This window comes from Castor canadensis, chromosome 7, assembly GCF_047511655.1.
Source record: "Castor canadensis chromosome 7, mCasCan1.hap1v2, whole genome shotgun sequence".
Classification (NCBI taxonomy): Eukaryota; Metazoa; Chordata; class Mammalia; order Rodentia; family Castoridae; genus Castor; species Castor canadensis.
In genome coordinates this window covers 51,228,527-51,247,216 of record NC_133392.1, presented here as the reverse complement: position 1 = coordinate 51,247,216, position 18,690 = coordinate 51,228,527, and the positions used below count along the sequence as shown (strand labels likewise).

The 18,690-nt window shown below is 36.5% G+C and overlaps 1 protein-coding gene across 4 annotated transcripts in view; it reads left to right on the top strand.

Moving 5' to 3' along the window:
- Positions 1–18,690, top strand: part of Slc16a9 (solute carrier family 16 member 9) — a 50,542-nt gene that overhangs the window by 23,523 nt on the left and 8,329 nt on the right. For 2 of the 4 annotated variants that reach the window (XM_074078907.1, XM_020181749.2), the window contains exons 3-4: positions 11,122–11,265; positions 18,393–18,488. The exons of 1 other annotated variant lie outside the window; for it this stretch is intronic. In XM_074078907.1, the coding sequence (XP_073935008.1) occupies positions 11,122–11,265; positions 18,393–18,488 (240 nt within the window). The remainder of the gene's footprint in view (positions 1–11,121; positions 11,266–18,392; positions 18,489–18,690) is intronic. One more of the 4 variants, XM_074078908.1, reaches the window with a different exon arrangement.

The window sequence follows — 18,690 nt, the reverse complement described above, 5'->3', positions numbered from 1 at the left end:
TCTAAGCTCTTGATTATTCCTCTCTGATTCAGTACACTGGGTCAAATCACATGTCCTACACTTACAACTTCATTGGAAAAAGATGACAAAGCCAAGCGTAGTCCTGTCTCACAATCAAGGCTTTTCATATAGGATTATGTGTAAGATATGGTTTGTAGTTAGAATGCCCTTCATAAATAATATTTTGATAAATGGTTACATATCATACAATAGTGATTTCTATCATCTTTAGAGAGAACAGTAGATTTTTATTTTGCCATTAATTTAAAGTGTTACTTGAGTTTCTGGGGCCATAGTTTGAATTCTGCAGTAATATTTAGTGATCACCACTCTAACTCACTTGACACTGTTAAAGCACAAATGAGCTAAGATGGTAACATAGATGAAGTCGGTAGCCTTGGAGTCTACTCCTGTGTGCTGTGAACTTGTCATGATTCCTTGAGCAAATCACAATCTCTATTTCTTTTTTGGAGGTGCTGGAGATCAAACCCAGGATCTAGGGCATGCTGAGCTACATCCTCAGCCTTTGTTTTTGTTTTTTGATGCAGGGCCTTGCTGTGTAGCTCAGGCTGGCCTAGAACTCATTATCCTCTTGCCTCAGCCTCCTGAGTGCTGGATTACAGATTGAGCCAACAATCCCAGCTAACACAATCCCTACTTCTGTGGAGAAAACAGGGACATTGAATGTGGTGCTTTGTAAGGTTTTTGAGTTCTAACGTGGATTAATGAAAGTTTGCTTAATACAAAGTGCATTAGTCACTCTTTTAAATATGTTATGTCTCTTGGATATTAAAGGAGAGTTCTGTGGAGAAAAGTGGTTGCTTCCAAATCTTGCATTGCCTTGTCAAATTAAAACAAGACAAGAGAAACACAAGACATGAAAAACAATGCCAGATCATCTGGGCATGTCAGATAACTAAACATAACTAAACAAATGAAAATAATACTGGACTCAAGTAAATAATTATGGACTCAAGAGAAACAGGAAAAGTTTTCCCAAGATTTGTTTAGAAGACTTTTTCAAAATAGGAATTATTTGTAAAGCTGTCAAAGTACAAGTAGATGATAATTGATAAGTTAATAAAGGGATTTGAAAATAGTGCTTTGTAGAAAAAACCTGGTGAGGAGAGGAGAGAATGTTTTTAAAATGGTTTCTAACTGATCACCATTTTTATGGGCAGATACTTAAACAGAAATGTAATTACCCTGGCTCCCAGCAAGGGCTGAGGATAATTGAAATGATATCTCCTTTAACACATGGCTGGAGAACAAAGCTTCTTCTCACTCTGTCTGTTCCCGTAATAGGAAAGGGTTGAGGGTAGCTGAGATCTAGAAGATGGCAAACTGGCTGGCCTCAGACCTGGGTTGACCATCCTTGAAAATTGACCTGCAGCTCTACACTTCCTCCATGTTTCTGTTTGGATGATCGTTTGTCTTGTGTGCCAGAGGCAGCCATCTTCACTTTTAGGCAGGACTGGCTACATAATTTCTAGGCCCAGTGCAAAACGAAACTACAGGATTCTTAGTTCAATACTACTTCCCAGTGGGGAAGGCTGAGATAGGTCAAATAGAGACCTCTACCCAGTGTTTCCAAGTTCTTGTCACCAAGAGACACAAAGTAAGGAATTGAGAGGAAGTTTTATAACAGCATGAGAAAGTACACACCCGAGAGGGAGTGTGGGCCTCTCCACAGAGACAGACTTTTTGGTGGGCTTTATACTAAATCTGGTGGATGTGGTAAAAGGTTACACAGGTTATTTTTGACTAAGGTGATTCGACAAGGATTATTTAATTTCTTGGTCATGTTGGTTCAGATTAGAAGGTCAGACATGATGTCTGCATTAAAACTGTTTTTCTTTTAACACAAAGCCAGTTTGGTGGTTATTGATCCCACATCTAGAGACTGAATAGTTTATAGGCTATTGGTTCCTGTTTTTTACATTTCTTCTTGCTTTTCTTTAAGGTCTTCCCTTTGATTTCTTTGTGCTGCTTGGACAGTCCCTATTTCACTATCTTGGTGGTGAGACAAATATATTTTGTATTGGTGACTCAAATGGTTAGTAGTGGTTCTTAACCAGAGAGATAGTTATAATCAATTATAAAAAGTTATAGCATATATTTGTCTGGGTTTTCACCCTCACATTTTAATTCAGTTAGTCTGTGATGAGACCAAAATACATGAAATTTTTTTTTTTTTTTTTTTTTTGGTGCTACTGATGGAACCCAAGGCCTCGTGCATGCTAAGCAGGCTCCCTCTGCTACCGTTGAGCTTTACCTGCAGCCCCAGTTCTCAAAAGCTATTTTAGTTGGGAGCTATAACTGGTTTAAGCCTTCTCTATTCAGATTTCAAGTTTGTACTTTTTGGATAACTCCAATATACATTTTTTTTTTACTTTTTTATTCATAAAGTAGATTACTGTAAGTTTCTACTTAGGCCTGGCTTTTCTTGTGCCATGTATATCATGAAAGATAAATTATGCATCCTATGACTCCAGTTCTGGTGGGCCTCTGGTGACAAAACCCCCACCTAAATAGAGATCTTTGCATCCATTTTGGTAAAAGATGAATTTATATCTATCTATCTATCTATATCTATCTATCTATCTATGTTCATTTACATCTATATTTTTTTGCAAAAAGGTGAGCTTCACAACATTCACATTCTATTTTCTCTTAAATTCATGTGTGTATTTGAATTACCTGAGCTTGTCCAAAAAGCCAATTTCTTACTCATCAGTGAGGTGGGGTAAGGCGTGTTCTCAGGAATCTGCATTTTAATTATAGGTCTCCAGTCAATTCTAATATGACAAGCTGTGTATTAGCTGAGAAATAGTAACTATTTTCTTTACCAGTTTTGTTCACAGAAGGACTGGAAAGTATGTCTCCCTTGACCAATTCTATGGTTTGACCTCTAAAACTTTATAATTTTTTTTTTTGCTTAAAACAATTCAAATATATTGTCTTACCTTCCTGACAGTCAGAAGTTCTAAAATCAAAGCATCAGCAAGGCTATCAGAACTTTAGATTTGAACAAGGCATGGCAGAGTAAGTGTATTTGGGAAGCAACATACAAATTCTGACTTTCATGTACTTTTCCCTTACGGGTCAGTACACTGGAAAACAGGACAGCTGAGCTCAGGTTTTTCTAATGTGGTAGGGCCTGTTCCTTCATCTTTGAAGCAGTGAAAATAAAAGTACCTACCTTATAGTATTGTTGTATAGAATAATTGAGATGATGCTTGGTGTATGGTAAATGTTCAATAAATATTAGTTATTAGTGAGGAAATCATTCACAAATAAAATTACTCTCCCAAATAATTCCAATGAAACAGTACAACCTGCAAAAGGAATCTTCAGGATGAAAGACCAAAATATTTCTTGGAAGAAAGAAGAGAAAGCTAGACTTTCCCAAGGTTATGCTTAAGCATCTGGAATTTATAGTCCCACTCTTTATTTCTGACAATGTCAGGTTTGGACACTAGCTTTTAATAGCATATTAGGACTATGAAGAGATAGGCAGTTCTCAACTTTGTACTCTTCATAGCCTTCTTAATAGCTTTTCCTTGAAACTTGAAATATTGAGTAGAAAATACTTCAGCTTGTCTGAATTGTTTGTCCAGATGATCCTTGGGATAAATCAAGCTGCTGTAGAGTATCTTCACTTCCTGGGTTGTTCAATGCAAATGAATTCATCATTATGACATACAGTCATAGTGCTCGGAATGCCAAGATAGGGGACACATCCATGCTTAATGGGGTCTGTAGTCTCAGGGAAGAGCTAGAAAAAGGAAAGAAACTAATAATTTGAGACTTTACAAATTAACCTAGTTGAAATCAAAGAAATTTATGTTTATTTGGGGATAATTGGGATTGTAGTCTAGGAAAACACGGATTTGAGCAGTCTTGAAAATGTGCTCTGAGGTTTTACAAAATAGTGGCCTGTATTTATAGCTCTAAACTGCAAGGGGGTTGGAAATTAATTCATTTGTTATCAGGAGTTATGTTGGCGTTGGCAAAAGTTAAGCTTTCTTGAATGGAAGGAACTGGGTGTGAAACTAGTCTCTAGGTAGGTTAGGGCAAAGGATCCATTGTATAAGAAAGTCAGCAGAGGTTAATGATATTTCAAAGATCAATTTGCATCCAGGGGTGGTGTGCCTGCAGTCCCCAGTTCAAAGATTCAGCTGTAGATGGGCTTATCTGAGATCTGATTAACAATGGCCTCCCAACACCATTTTAAGTGCTCCAAACCAGTTCTACTTCATTTTGATTTTTTTCCTTGACTCTCAGAGAGAGTCTGAGGTAGGCCAGATTGGAGGATGAACTGTCACAAGTGGATAAGCAGGGAGAGGACAGTCCATTCAAAGTCCCTGAATGTAAAGGCCTAGTGTCAGCATTGTAGATGACACTTCTGATGAATTAAATTTGGCTGGAGGAGAGGGATTATGTTGGGAAGAGTGATAGTCAGATTTATGTGTCAACTTGGCTAGGTTACATTCCCTGGTTATTTAAATACTGATCTATTGCTGTGAAGGTATTTTATAGATGTGAAAAGAGTCTACAATCAGTTAACTTTCGGGATGGAAGCTTATCCAGGATAATCTGAGTGGGCTGAATTCAATCCATTCCAAAGTCTTAAGAGCAGAAATGAGATTTCCCAGAAGAAATTCTGCCCAAGGTCTGTAGCTTCAGCCTATGCCTGAGTTCCAGTTTGTCCTTCCTGATGTGTAGTAAGACCTTGAACTTGACTACCTAGGCAAGTATCACTGAGTCCATCACTTAACCCAGTTTCTTTCAGTAAATCTTCTAATGTGTATTTCCTGTTGGTTTTGTTTCTATGGTTGAAACCTGAATGGAGGAGAAATAGAACATAACTGAACTAAAGGACTATCAGGGTATTGTAGTGTTTTAAGTTGAACTAAAATACCTTTTGGCTAGATGTCATTCTTTAAATTCAAGGAGAAGGGTAGGGTCACATTTCAGACAACCTCGTTGCTGAAACAACAGAACGTGTTTTGTTCTGTAGTTTTGTACTCAAAGCAGATTTAACAGTCTCCCTCACTTTTGTCCTTAATTCCTCCAGCCTTCAGACTGCTAACAAGAGCCAATAAACTTATCCCCAGGTTAATATAGTGAGTCAATGCTGCCAGGCCCTTTGCTGAAACAGTTGGGAGTGCTGGGAGAGCTGGGTTTGAGCACTTGCCCAAAGTATTGTTAACTCTTTCTAGAAGGCCTGAATTCCTGCTGCCCATAGGATTCTGTTGCATTGAATTAACTAGCTCCCTGTGAACCAGGTAGTTCCAGGAGTAGTGAGAGCAAAGGGTCACCAAACCAAGCAACCAGCAAGGCAGTCAGTATAGAAGAGTTCAAGGATTTGAGTGGGTGAAACTTCTCAGTGCCTTTCTCTTTCTCAATATGATAAACTTGAGATTCACAATCACAGCTGGACAAGGAGTGAGGAGCCCACACTAGAGTTCCTTCATTTGTGGTAGAGGTTAAGGCTCTAATGGGCACAACTGATTACCACGGTGAGGAAATCCATGCGTAGCAAGTCTACCACCTAAATACTACTATATTTTTATCTCTCATTGTACCATCTGCCATTTATGGCTTCAATGTAGCAGACCTGACCATCCTTCTGTTCTTGGGTTTCTCTAAACTTTTTGGAGGAGAGAAGTACAAGGAGGAGTTAATTTTCCAAAGAAAATAATTTCTTTCTCAAAGATACTTGTTAGGGTTTGCATAGGAAATGTTTTTAATTTAAAATTTAAAGTAATGTGTTTTCCTTCACACTTTTTCTTTTTCTGTTTTCTTTCTTTCTTCCTTCCTTCCTTCTTTCTTTCTTTTTTTTTTTTCTTTTTACTGCTGGAGATTGAACCCAGGAACTTGCATATGCTAGGAAAGTGCTCTTACTTCCACATGAAGTTTTTTTTTTTTTTTTTGTCTTTTCTTTTTTGGTGCTTGGATCAAACCCAGGGCCTCACGCATGCTAGGCAAGCACTGTACCACGGAGCTACATCCCAGCCCCTCACACGAAGTTTAATAGCAGAAAATTGTTTTCTTTCAAATTACCCTAAAGGGTTAAAGGAGGTAAACCATCCTTTATTTTCTGACTTCTTTAGAAGCATTTTTTTCACGTTCCTAATTCACCAGTGACCATTGCAAAACACTTTTGAACTTGAGTTTTCATTTTCCTTCCCCTCACTGACTGAAAAACTATATTGATCAATCTGACTTGCAGAAGACTAACAACCAAATATTTTATTTTGTTTTATTTTATATTTAAGAGGTTACAATTCTCAAAGTCCTATCTTTCTTTCTTCAGTCTTCATTTTGGTTTAAAGAGTTTTGTTTCCCCCAGTATATAATTTTTCCCTATTCTGAGGCCATGTGTCAGCATTGTGCCAAAAATGTGGCCATGCTGCTATGAGTGAGGGTAGATTATCTTTCAAGAGCCCACATAGTACCAAGAGAGGATGGAGCTGTTCACCTCTCAGCACCCATGCAGCTGTCTCTGTTAGGTAATCTCAGTTCATCCAGCAGTTGAGATTAATCCCCCATATGCAAGGTGGTTTTAGTAATAGTGGTTCTCAAAGACCAATACCAATGATATTAAAAATTGCTCTTACATTGATACACAGACAGCTGTGAGTTCAAGAAAAACTTACAGTGAGGCCAAAATAAACATTAAGATCATCATAGTTGTGTGTGTGTATGAGGTTCTTGTATTTTATTTTGAAATTAAATTCTTATTACTATTTGCTTATTGAAAGATCCTTTCTTCTCTAACAAAGTAGGAGTGATCGTAGATGGTTGTTGCATTAGAAAACATCTCAAGGTAAAAAATTAGCAAATCTTGTTTATTTTTCTTAAAAGTTTCCTGGCCCACTGACTCATATTGTGGATTATTTAACTTTTGCTCCAAAGGTCTTTTCTGCTAAGTGAAAGACTTGGCCACCATAAGAAGTCTTGCTTGAGAATAGTCCTTTGATTTAATTTGTCTCTTGAAACTTGTCCTGCTCTGAGGAGCCATACATGATTGTTATCTTGGAGACCTTGTATTATAGCAGAGTTAAATACATAAATGTGTCCTGTCTTGCAGATGTGACTTGATGGTCACTTCCAGTTTTACTTTGCTCTGTTCTTAATGAGGCTGTTGTGGCTGAAATGTACATAGACAGAATCGATACATACTCTGGCTCTAAGTGATCAAAAATGTTATGTTCTCATGTGATGTGAAAGTACTTAATCTGTAAGATATTCACAAAGGTACTCTGGTGTTTTTCTCTTGTATCTTGATTTCTGGGAAAAGAAGTAAGATACTGATTGAAATACTTTTCAACTGGGAAGAAAACTGGGCTGACCTTGGCCTTAGACCAGTCATTGACTGCTACGGATGCTTGGTCAAAAATCACTTTATCTTTCTGAGCTCCAGCTTGATCATTTTAAAAATGAAACATTTGGACCATTTCAAGGCCTCTTTCAGCTCTAAAATTCTTTGTCTTTTAATTACTGGCATCAAGATTTTTTTTTTCTCAAATGCTTACCATCTTTAGCAATAAAGGAAATGCAAATTAAAACCACACTAAGATTCCACCTCACCCCTGTTAGAATAGCCATCACCAGCAACACCATCAACAACAGGTGTTGGCGAGGATACAGGGAAAAAGGAACCCTCTTACACTGTTGGTGGGAATGTAAACTAGTACAATCACGCTGGAAAAAAATTTGGAGGCTACTTAAAAAGCTAGACATTGATCTACCATTTGATCCAGCAATACCACTCTTGGGGATATACCCAAAAGAATGTGACACAGGTTACTCCAGAGGCACCTGCACACCCATGTTTATTGCGGCACTATTCACAATAGCCAAGTTATGGAAACAGCCAAGATGCCCCACTACTGACGAATGGATTAAGAAAATGTGGTATTTGTACACAATGGAATTTTATGCAGCCATGAAGAAGAATGAAATGTCATCATTCTGAGTGAGGTTAGCCTGGCCCAAAAGACCAAAAATTGTATGTTCTCCCTCACATGCGGACATTAGATCAAGGGCAAACATAACAAGGGGGTTGAACTTTGATCACAAGAGAGATATGAGGATAGGTAAGATACCTAAAAAATTAGCTAGCGTTTGTTGCCCTCAACACAGAGAAATTAAAGCAGATATCTTAAAAGCAACTGAGGCCAATAGGAGAAGGGGACCAGGAACTACAGAAAAGTTTAGATCAAAAAGAATTAACCTAGAATGTAACACACATGCACAGGAAATTAATGTGATTCGACTCCCTGTATAGCTATCCTTATCTCAACTAGCAAAAACTCTTGTTCGTTCCTATTATTGCTTATACTCTCTCTTCAACAAAATTAGAGATAAGGGCAAAATAGTTTCTGCCGGGAGTGGGGGGGAAGGGGAGGTGGCGGGGTGGATGGTAAGGGAGGGGGTGGGGGCAGGGGGGAGAAATGACCCAAGCATTGTATGCACATATGAATAAAAAAAAAAAACCCAACACACACACACAAAAAAGATTTTTTTTCTCTAAGTAAACAGGAGACAACAGTGTGAAAATACAGAAATAAAAAACAGTAACTTCCAATTTACCATTTTCATGTCAAAGAACTTTTGCTCAGTTCTTTTTAAAGCTTAATTTTTGGAAAGAATCGTGTTAGGCAAAAATGATTTAAAAATTTATCACATAATTGATAATATATCATATATATATTTTTTAAAAACACTAGTTTGGTTGTATATACTATCAAAATCATCACCCTTCCTCATTACCTTCAGAAACCCCAATTCTTTGTTTCTTTGCTGACATGCATCAAGGAACATATATTTTAAGTCTTTGAAGATGCAGCATAAAACTTGTCAAGCATGATAGTAATAATAATCTTTGTGCCCCTGTTAAATTTATAAACACTAATGGTCAGTGTCAATGCAATTAGATAAAAAAGCAGAGCAGGGTCATGCCTTCATGCTGTCAGAAATCCATTTATGAAATTTGACCCTTCTACCATTTCTATTTTTGAAGTATCTAAGTATTTCTCATTGAGTATACAGACAGCTCAACTATTGAGTAAGTTTAGTTTTTCAAATGGATTTTTCCATTAAAAACACTCCTCTAGTATATTCCCCTCTGTCTATCAGTCTGCTTTTCTGTGCTGGCTCACATAAGAGGGTCTGAAAATGGCAGAAGCCAGCTCCTGGCTAGGGAAGAATGTAGGAGAGCCATAGGCAGTAGGAGCTATGTGGTCATAATCTCGGTGGTTATCATCTGGTTTTACATTGTGCTTAAAGGAGTGTCTGGTATTGTAAGAATGGGGTCACTGACTCCTGTCTCTGCCATGTACTACTGAGAGTGTGAATGGATCATTCATTCACAGTCTTATCATTTTTCAGTTTGAGGTTGCTTAAAAAAGAAGTGAAAGATATACACAGAAGGGTGCCATCACAGTGGAGCTAGATGAATTTTCACAAACTGAACACACCCATGCAATCACTCACCTCAAGACCCTTACAAGGAAAACATAATCTGACTTAAAACTTTAGGTTAATTTTGCCTGTTTTTGTATTTTTTTTAATAATTGGAATTACATGGTTTGTACTTTTTTGTGTGTTTTGCTCAACATATATGTTTGTGAGATGACATTCTTATTGTTACAGGTGGTTGTAGATCATTTTCATTGTCCATTGTACAAATAGACATGACTTTACTCATATATTCTACGGCTGACGAACAACTAGGTATCTTGGTTTTATTTACAATAGTTCTACCATGGACATTTATGTAGATGACTTTTGGTGTCATATTTCTAGTAAGTATATACATAAAATCAAAACTTCTAGGCTTTACAGTGTGCTATTTAGCTTTAGTAAATAAGGCCAGCAATGTAAGAGAACTCTGCTCCCTCCATATACTTGTTAAATAATACTTGCTATTGCTATTGTCTATCTTTAACAGGTATGTTTTATTTGAAAATTGGAGGTCATCATTTGTACCTTGAAATGTTGTAGTCAAATCAATGAAAGTATACTTCTCTTGGAGCTTCTCTGCTCCCCACACTGCCTATCAGGTTATGTTCCTTTCTCCCTGCTTTGTCCTGCTTTATTAAATCCACCTTTGCTAATCTTCAAAAAAAAAAAAAAAAAAAGGGTATCTTTCTCTTTGATTCCAAATCCTGGGTCTTTCTTCTACCACTGATTTGAAAACTTCTTGGAACTTCATTTTCTTTTCTTCTTTATTAGTGTATTATAGTTGTATTGGGAGTACATTCTAACATTTACCAAAGTGCTTACAATATGTCTTGGTTAAATTCACCCCCCTCTATCTTTCTCTTTTGTCCCTCTCCTCCCCTTCTTAGAATAGTTTCAACAGGTCTCATTTCATACATGAATACATGATGCTTCCACCATATTTGCCCTCCTGAACCCTTTCTTTATGCCCTCCCCCTCCCACTGGTACCAATGGAACTTCACTTTCCTTCCACGTGAAATGAGACTGTTGGGTTGAATAAATCTAATATCCTTTTATCTCTAATATGCTGAGTTCCATAATTCTGGATACTTTCTAGGCACAGTGCTAGTGTGAAAAAATTTCACCATCACTTAAATCCTGTTACACCAACAATTGTCCTCTTATGCATAGAACAAATCCAGGTAATGATCACTTTTGCCTGAGTGTCAAAAGTGTAAAGGAACACTATGAAGTAGCTACTGTTATTACCTCAGTTTTCAGATGAAGAAAGCACAGAGGGATCAAATAATCAGTTCCCTGAGGGAGGTCAAACATCTAGCAGCAGTAAAGCTTAGAATTTGAACAGTCTGACTCCAGAACCCTCATTTCTTAACTATGTGATCTTATCATTCCTCAACTTCCACATCAAAAAATTATAACAATAATGTCTACCTTCCAGGGATGCAGTAAGATTTAAATGAGATGATATTGTGTATGTGAAGTACTTTGCACGGTGTCTAGCACCTAGTAAGTACTCGGTATTGTCAGTTTATTTTGTTGTAGCTTATGGTGGAAAAATTGTTTTGAAATTATGCTAGATGTATGATGCGATTGTGGGAAGGGGTTACTGTTAAATAAGAGCAGGTTTCAATGTTTTTTTTTAGGTCCTGTCTGCAGTGCCTGTGTCTCATCTTTTGGAGCAAGACCGGTCACAATATTCAGTGGCTTTTTGGTGGCTGGAGGCCTGATGTTGAGCAGCCTGGCCCCCAATCTCTACTTCCTGTTTTTTTCCTATGGCATTGTTGTAGGTAAGGAACCTCATCACCGTGACTTTTCTAACTTGAAGAGTTACACATCAGTTCACCAATGTCGTTTATTATTTTGTTAATATGAGGAGTGAAAATGTTTACTAATAATTTTCTTTTAATGACCACATTCCAAAAATTGTTGCTTTAGTAAATTGTCTTTATCTGAATCCAAATGTTTGAAAGATAAGCACATTTTAACAATCTACAACTTTATGTCTCTTTCAAGGGACAGGAAGGTTTTTCATCTCAGCATTTGTCTCTACATAGCACAAAAAGGGAAAAGTGAAAGAAGAGGAGCATAAAACCTAGATGTCCTTGACACCTGTCACTTCTTACTGATTTAGAAAATGGCCCAGACTGGGGATATGGCTCAAGTGGTAGAGCACTTGCCTAAAAAAACACAAAGCCTTGAGTTTAGTCCCTAGTATTGAAAAAAAAAAAAGTGATCCTTTCCTACTGTGCAGCCAAGCAGGGCCCTGTTGAGCCATTTGTGTTCACAAACAGGAATTTGTGTTCCATAATATCTGTTGCCAGGACCCAATCAGAAGCTAAAGCAGAAGTAAGAAGTGGATATTTAACCTGACATGGTGTGAATCTGTGTAGTCTTAGCACTTAGGGGGCTGAGGCAGGAGGAATTATGAGTATGAATAAGAGTAGATTTTTAAAGCACTTGTTATTGTTAAAGATAAGTCATGATAAATCAACACCAAATGCTGGCATGGATGCAGTGAAACACCTTATACACTGTTGATGGGAATCAAATTAGTACAACCTCTATGGAAAACAGTATGGAGATACCTTAAAAACTAAAAACAGAACTGCCATATGATCCAGGATACAGTAGTGACACTTGCACATTGCTGTGTATAGCAGCACTGTTCACAATAGCCAAGCCCTACAACTCAGATGTCCTATAACTGATGAATGGAGATATATATAATTTTATATTCAGCCATAAGGAAGAATGACACCATGTGGTTTGAAGGCAAATGGATGCAATTGGAGGACATTATGTCAAGTGAAGCAAGCCAGGTTCAGAAAGACAAAGGCTGCATGTTTTCCTACACAAAAACAAATATTACCGTATACAAACTTACACATAGAACATGTTTGTAACAGTGGAACTACTGTATGAATTTGGGGAGGAGGGAAAGGAAAAGAGAATGACAGAGAGTTAACAATACCGAAATACATTACATCTGTGCAGGTAGAGCATATAACAATGTGTACTGAAGCTACTGAATAATGGGGAGTGGGAGGAAGGGGTAAGGGAGAGTAACAGAAGAGGTTGAACTGACCAAAGTAAAGTATACTCACAGCTGGGATACATCAAGAAACCCCTTTGAACATTGACTTTAGAATTAATAACGAAAGACAGGACTGTAAAATAGGTACAGTGTGTGTGTGTGTGTGTGTGTGTGTGTGTGTGTGTGTGTGTGTATGTGTGTTACTTGTAGAAGGGGAGAGGGTGGATGTAGGTGATAAAGGTGAGAGAATATGGCTGATTGACTTCATATACATATATGAAATAGAACAGTGAAACCCCTTGCAACTGTTTTAAGTGAGGCAGGGAGGGGGTTGAGGGGAAGATGGTGGGGGGGATCTAATCAAATGCAAATGTAAGCCTACTTGGAATTGTCACAATGACTATCCCCTGTACAATGAATATGTCCTAATAAAAATGAAAAAAAAAAAGGAAAGAAAATAAGGCATGAGATTGAAGAAAACTGCACGGTGGGGATGAATGGAGGTAGTCTTCCTTGTGAGAGGGGGAAAAGCGGAAGAGTAGAAATGTCAGGGCCTAGGAGCACTAACAATGTGGGGAATGTCTCTATGATGAATTAATTGCATTAATCATTGAAGCTTGAATTCCTTGGAGCCGTTGGTATCAAGTTTTAAAAAGATGACCTTCAGCTTCCAAAAGTTTCATCATAGTGTCTGAAAGAACCAAATTTTATTGACTACCAATATTCTTCACTTTTACTTGGAAATATTTTCCCAATAATGAAAAATGGAAATGATAGCAGTTAATATTCATCAAGCTCTTATTGATCTCCTTTAATCTTCATAAGAACCCACTTACAGGAAGGGAAAGTGAGGCTCAGAGAAGTGAAATTACTAAACGAAGCTAGGATGCTGGGGAATGGATACATTCAATCTGACACTTGAACTTGACCTCTTTTACATTTTGTAATTATTTTTGGTGATTTTAGAACTACATGCCTTAGTACTACTCAGATATCAGTGGTGGGAAATTATCACATAGGTAAAATTCATCTTTTTGCTTAGTATGAACTCTTTAGATAAAACAAGAAAGATTCTGTCTCATGGTGACATTCATTGAGCACCAATTTTGTGCAGAATCTTGTTCTAAGGACTTTCATGTGTCTGGAAAGAACTGATGGCCTTGTAAGATGGGCATATGGCGTGGAGAAAGAGCCAGCACTCACAAGCAGGCTCTGGAACCAGATCGTGTGGGTTCACCTTATTCACTTTTTAGCTATAAGACTTTAAAAAATTTTCCTAACTTTTGCTTTCTTATTTGTAAACTAAGCAAAATCAAAACATCTGTCTCATAGAGTTTTATAGTGATCAATGACGCAATACAATGAATGTTAGCTAGTATAATCATAATTAGAAAATTATTCCAATTATGACTTTGGAAGATTGTTCAGTCTCTTTGAGCTTCCAGTTTTATTTTTTATAAAATGGAATCATATGATATCAGAGATATTATGGCTTCTTGTGAGATAATATATATAAGAGGCTGACAGAGGTGTTTAATAATGCATATTTCTTCCTTTTATCCTAAATTCCTTTCTGTCCCCCTCCTTCCTTCCTCCTTTCCTCCTCTCCCTTTTTCTCTCCTTCCCTTGCTGGCTCCCTCCCTCTCTCCTTTCTTCTTCTGCACCCAGGCTGGACTTTTTAACTTGTGATCCTCCTGCTTTTGCCTCCCAACCACTAGGATTACAGGGGTACATTAATATTCTTGACTTTAAATTCCTTTCTTAGTTCAAGATTATAGCAGCAGTTTCTGGCTATCAAAGAGGTGCTATTGAATCAGAAATATTTGTATAACAGATTAAAGAATAGAGAAAAAGAAGTTAAACCTATAGTGAATGTTTAATTATAGTCTAACATATCAAAATAATACTAAAACACTTAATTGGCATAGTTCTGTTTTTCCATTTAACTGATCTTTCAGAAATATTATTTTGAAAACATATCTTCTGTAGGTTTTGTAGCTCAGGTGAAATGGCAGCCTGCAGTTTTCAAGCAAATGCAAGCTGCATATTTAAACCTGGCCACTCAGGCTCTCCTCTTCTCAGTAACTTTACTAAATCAGGAGAAACAATGCAGTGTGAGACAGAATGATGTGGAAAGAAGGTGGGGTGAACAGGAAATGAACACTTAATTGGTTTCTGAAGTGTCTTTCCAATAATTTCTTTTTGTTTTTCTGCAAAGCCACAATTCCAAATCAATTCCTTATATTCTTGTTTCTTCAGAATATATTATTTCTTAGCTAGTTGATTAAGGTTTTCTTAACATTCCCCTTTTGCTTTTTTGGTAAAATCTAATTTTCTCTTCCTTCATTTTCTTATTTATTTAGGGTCTTTTGTTTGTTTTTTATTATATTATTGTTGTACTGGGGGTACATTGTGACATTTACAAAAGTTCTACAATATATCATAGTTGAATTCACTCCCTCAATCATTTTCTTTTATCCCTTCTTCCCCCATTCCTAGAATAGTTTCAGCGTGTCTCATTTTTCCATTTTCATACATAGGTAGGTCATATGTATGAATTCTACCATATTCACCCTCCTCTACCCTTTCCTTAGATCCTTCCCCCTCCTGCTGGTACCTCCCCCAGACAGGACTTGTTTTACCTTCCTATTCTCTGTTTTAGAAAAGAGGTATTTTTGTTGTTTAAGATAGCTATATCCATATAATCCATTTGAAGCAAGGGAGAGGGAAAAAAGCTACGATCACAGACAGTCTGATTCTCTTTGTTTATGGCAAATGAATAATTGCCATTTTTTATATATTCACCTTGGCAAAAGCCATCTTATATGCCTTTCCCACAGTAATTTTGAAACATTTTAGTCTTGGGGCCCTTTGCTTTCTTTTTTTAGGGCCCAAAGGCGCTTTTGAATATCTGGATTATATTTTTCTTTATTCTATTAAATTGTAATGTATTCTAAAAGATAAAATAAAAATTGTCTACTCATTCATTTTAGGAATTCATTTAAAGATAATGAACCCAGTAGTGTTAACATCAAAAACACTTATATTATGGGAAAATAATTCTGTTTTCCAAATCAAAACAAAATTTAGTGACAAGAATGTTTTTGCTGTTATGAGTTTTATTTATTTATTTATTTTTTAGGTTTTTATTTTTTGGTGCTGAGGATTGAACCTAGGGCCTTGCACTCCTAAGCAAATGCTCTACCACTACAGCTAAATTCCCAGCTCCAAGAAGAGTGCTATTGTTTTCATATTTGCTTCATACATAAAAAATGTCCGGCTTCAGAGAAGACAGAAGTTCTCGTATGTGCATCTGTACTCAATCCATTGCAATGTGTTTTTTGGTTGAAGTCTATGGAGAAAATCACACACAAATGCATTTGGAAAAGGGAGGAGTTTTTAATAGCTTTTTCAGGTAGATATTTTTCTTTGATCCTGAGCCAGAACTTGGTAAGGGATAGTTTCCTAAAGAGTAGTTGTAATGTAGAATGTAACACAACATCAATATACTTTTCATACTTTGTTATATTAAATCTGTTTGTTTATTCTACCCTTTGAGTAGATATTCTTTCAAACCTGATTTTGTAACACGAGTTATACATTTGAAAAATACTTGTTTTAAGTAATGGAAAAACTTTAAAATGTTAACACATTTCATAATAAAGCATCAAAAATCACTTTGGTTAATATTGTCAACTAGCTAATTAGAAATTCTGTACGCATTAGGAATTGCCAGATTTGTGTTGGTAGATATCTTTTCTAAAATTCTATTTTTTTTTCTGCTGGAAATTTATCATTTGTGACAATTGCTGTCAGTTGTTTCCCATATTAGTTCATTTTCAATGAAATATTTGCCAATAATCTCAATTTATCTATCAGAATTCTTTCAAACAAACGAACTAAAAAATTCCAACAGGGTTATATGAAAAAAAAAAGTGGCTCTTTTAGCTAACCACTTCTTAAATAATTGCTTAAGTGCTTTTCTTTGCAGCAGTTTCTTCTAATTCAGATGAAATATTTAAAATGAATTTGTTTGTTTTTACTGTGAATGTGTGGTAAAGCCTATAAGGTATAAAGTTTGGTACAAATATTTTGGTTTGTGCTAAGGCTTTTGCAATTTTAGTCACCATCTCTTTTGTGACAACATAAATATGAGCATTGTTTGTTTGTTTGTTTTCAAAAAAAAGCAGAAAACGTTTTTGTGGAAATTGCTTTGGCTTCAGGGACTCCATGAGACTGTTGGGTTCTACAGACCTTTTGTTAATAACTGCTGGTTTAAGGTCATCGAGATACAGAGATGGACAACTATCAGGCCACTTTCTGCTTTTTTTGAAAAATTTAAAGAAACACATTTTCAATTTCTGCATTTAAAAAAAAAGGAGATACTTTTATATAGAACCATCAACTCAAAATCATTTTTTAAAAAATTCTTTTTAGTGCAAGGTTAGATAAGTTGCCGTCACAACTTTTTTTGGCTTTGGCTTTTAGTAATTTGAAATCTCTCAATCTCTCTGTCTCTGTCTCTCTCTGTCTCTTATTTTTTCATGTCTCCAATGCCTAACATTTGACAGAGCCCAGCAACCAAATCACAGAAAAGAAAATCTATCCCTCTCTAAAGGTTTTCAGAAATATCTCAGATAAGTGTGACACTTTTTGGCTTCACATATTTGATTTTCAGATATGTATTATTTCACTTCTTGAAGTGTCCTAAATGTAGTAATAAAACTGTATAAATTAATCCAACTCATGTATCAGTTAATGAGTGAGCATTTTTTCCTTAAACTATACGAAATTTATTTAAAAGTTTTATTTGTTTAATTATTTTAATCTATCTCATATCTTTAAGAAATTTTTATATAATCATGGATGATAACTGAATCCTGCCTCAGCTTAAGTGCTGGTTTCATAAAATGTTTGCTTAGTACATTTGTTAAGCCCAGACACTCTTTACTGAGAGTCTATGTAGTTAGTACTGAAAACCATATAATTCACCCAATGTGCCATGGTTAAAATTCAGTTTTTAGACTATGGAGTATGTGTTGTTTTAGAGCAATCTTCAAAAACAGGTAATATCACCAAAGAAAGGCAAAAAGTAAATGCATTAGAGACAAAAGGAGAATTCTGTGAAAAACAAGCTGACATTATTGATAGCCTGTTGAATTTGCTTCCTCCCTCCCTTCCTCTCCTCCAAAAAAAAAAAAAGGTTCTTTAGACTAAAGGAAATGCATTAGCATGCATCCCATGATGGGATGATGGAGAACCCCAAGGTCCTGTTCAAGACTTTTGTTTTGCAGACGTGGGTGTGTAAAATAAGCTCTAGCAGAATAACTTGGGGTGATAAAGGGGATTGTTTAAAAGTTGTTTAGAAGCTGGTTGTGGTGGCTTGCGTATACCTATAATCCCGGCATGGGGGAATCTGAGGCAGGAAGATCATATGTTCAAGGCCAGCATGGGCTACATAGTGAGACCCAATCTTAAAAAATAAAACTGTTTAGAAAACGTGAGGGAGAAGCAGTGAGTTAGTAGAAGGACTTGAAAGAGAGATAGATATCCTGTGAGTAAATTTAGTTAAATTTTGCTATTTGATGTTTAGTTTAATCATTTTCTCAATATCCATACTGTCTTAAATTACACTTGAATTATTCATTTTTGTTTTAGAAATTGTGTTACTTTTTGACTTGATCCTGATCTTAACATAGGTGTAGGGTGAAAACTTGACTGCCCAGTGTGCCCATTTGGGACCACACAACTAACATGGAAAGGGTTTAGGGGCTGTACTCTGATGTTTACCCAGCTAGTGCAGAACATCCTGTCGGAGATACTTGATTATTCTCTTTTCTTTTGCAGCAAAATAATGCATCTCTCTGAATTTATGCTTAGGTCTCGGATGTGGTTTATTATATACTGCAACAGTGACCATTACGTGCCAGTATTTTGACAGTCGCAGAGGCCTTGCACTTGGCCTGATTTCAACAGGTACATTTTTACAGTAATTATAGTATTGTCACTATTCAGCCTTCTAAACAAAGTTTAAAGTCTGAGGCTGGCTCCAGATAAAAGTGAGACCCTGTCTGAAAAGTAACCTAAAGCAAAAAGGGCTGGAGGCATTGCTCAAGTGGTAGAGCACTTGCCTAGCAAGCACAAGACCCTGAGTTCAACACTAGTACCAGAAAGAAAG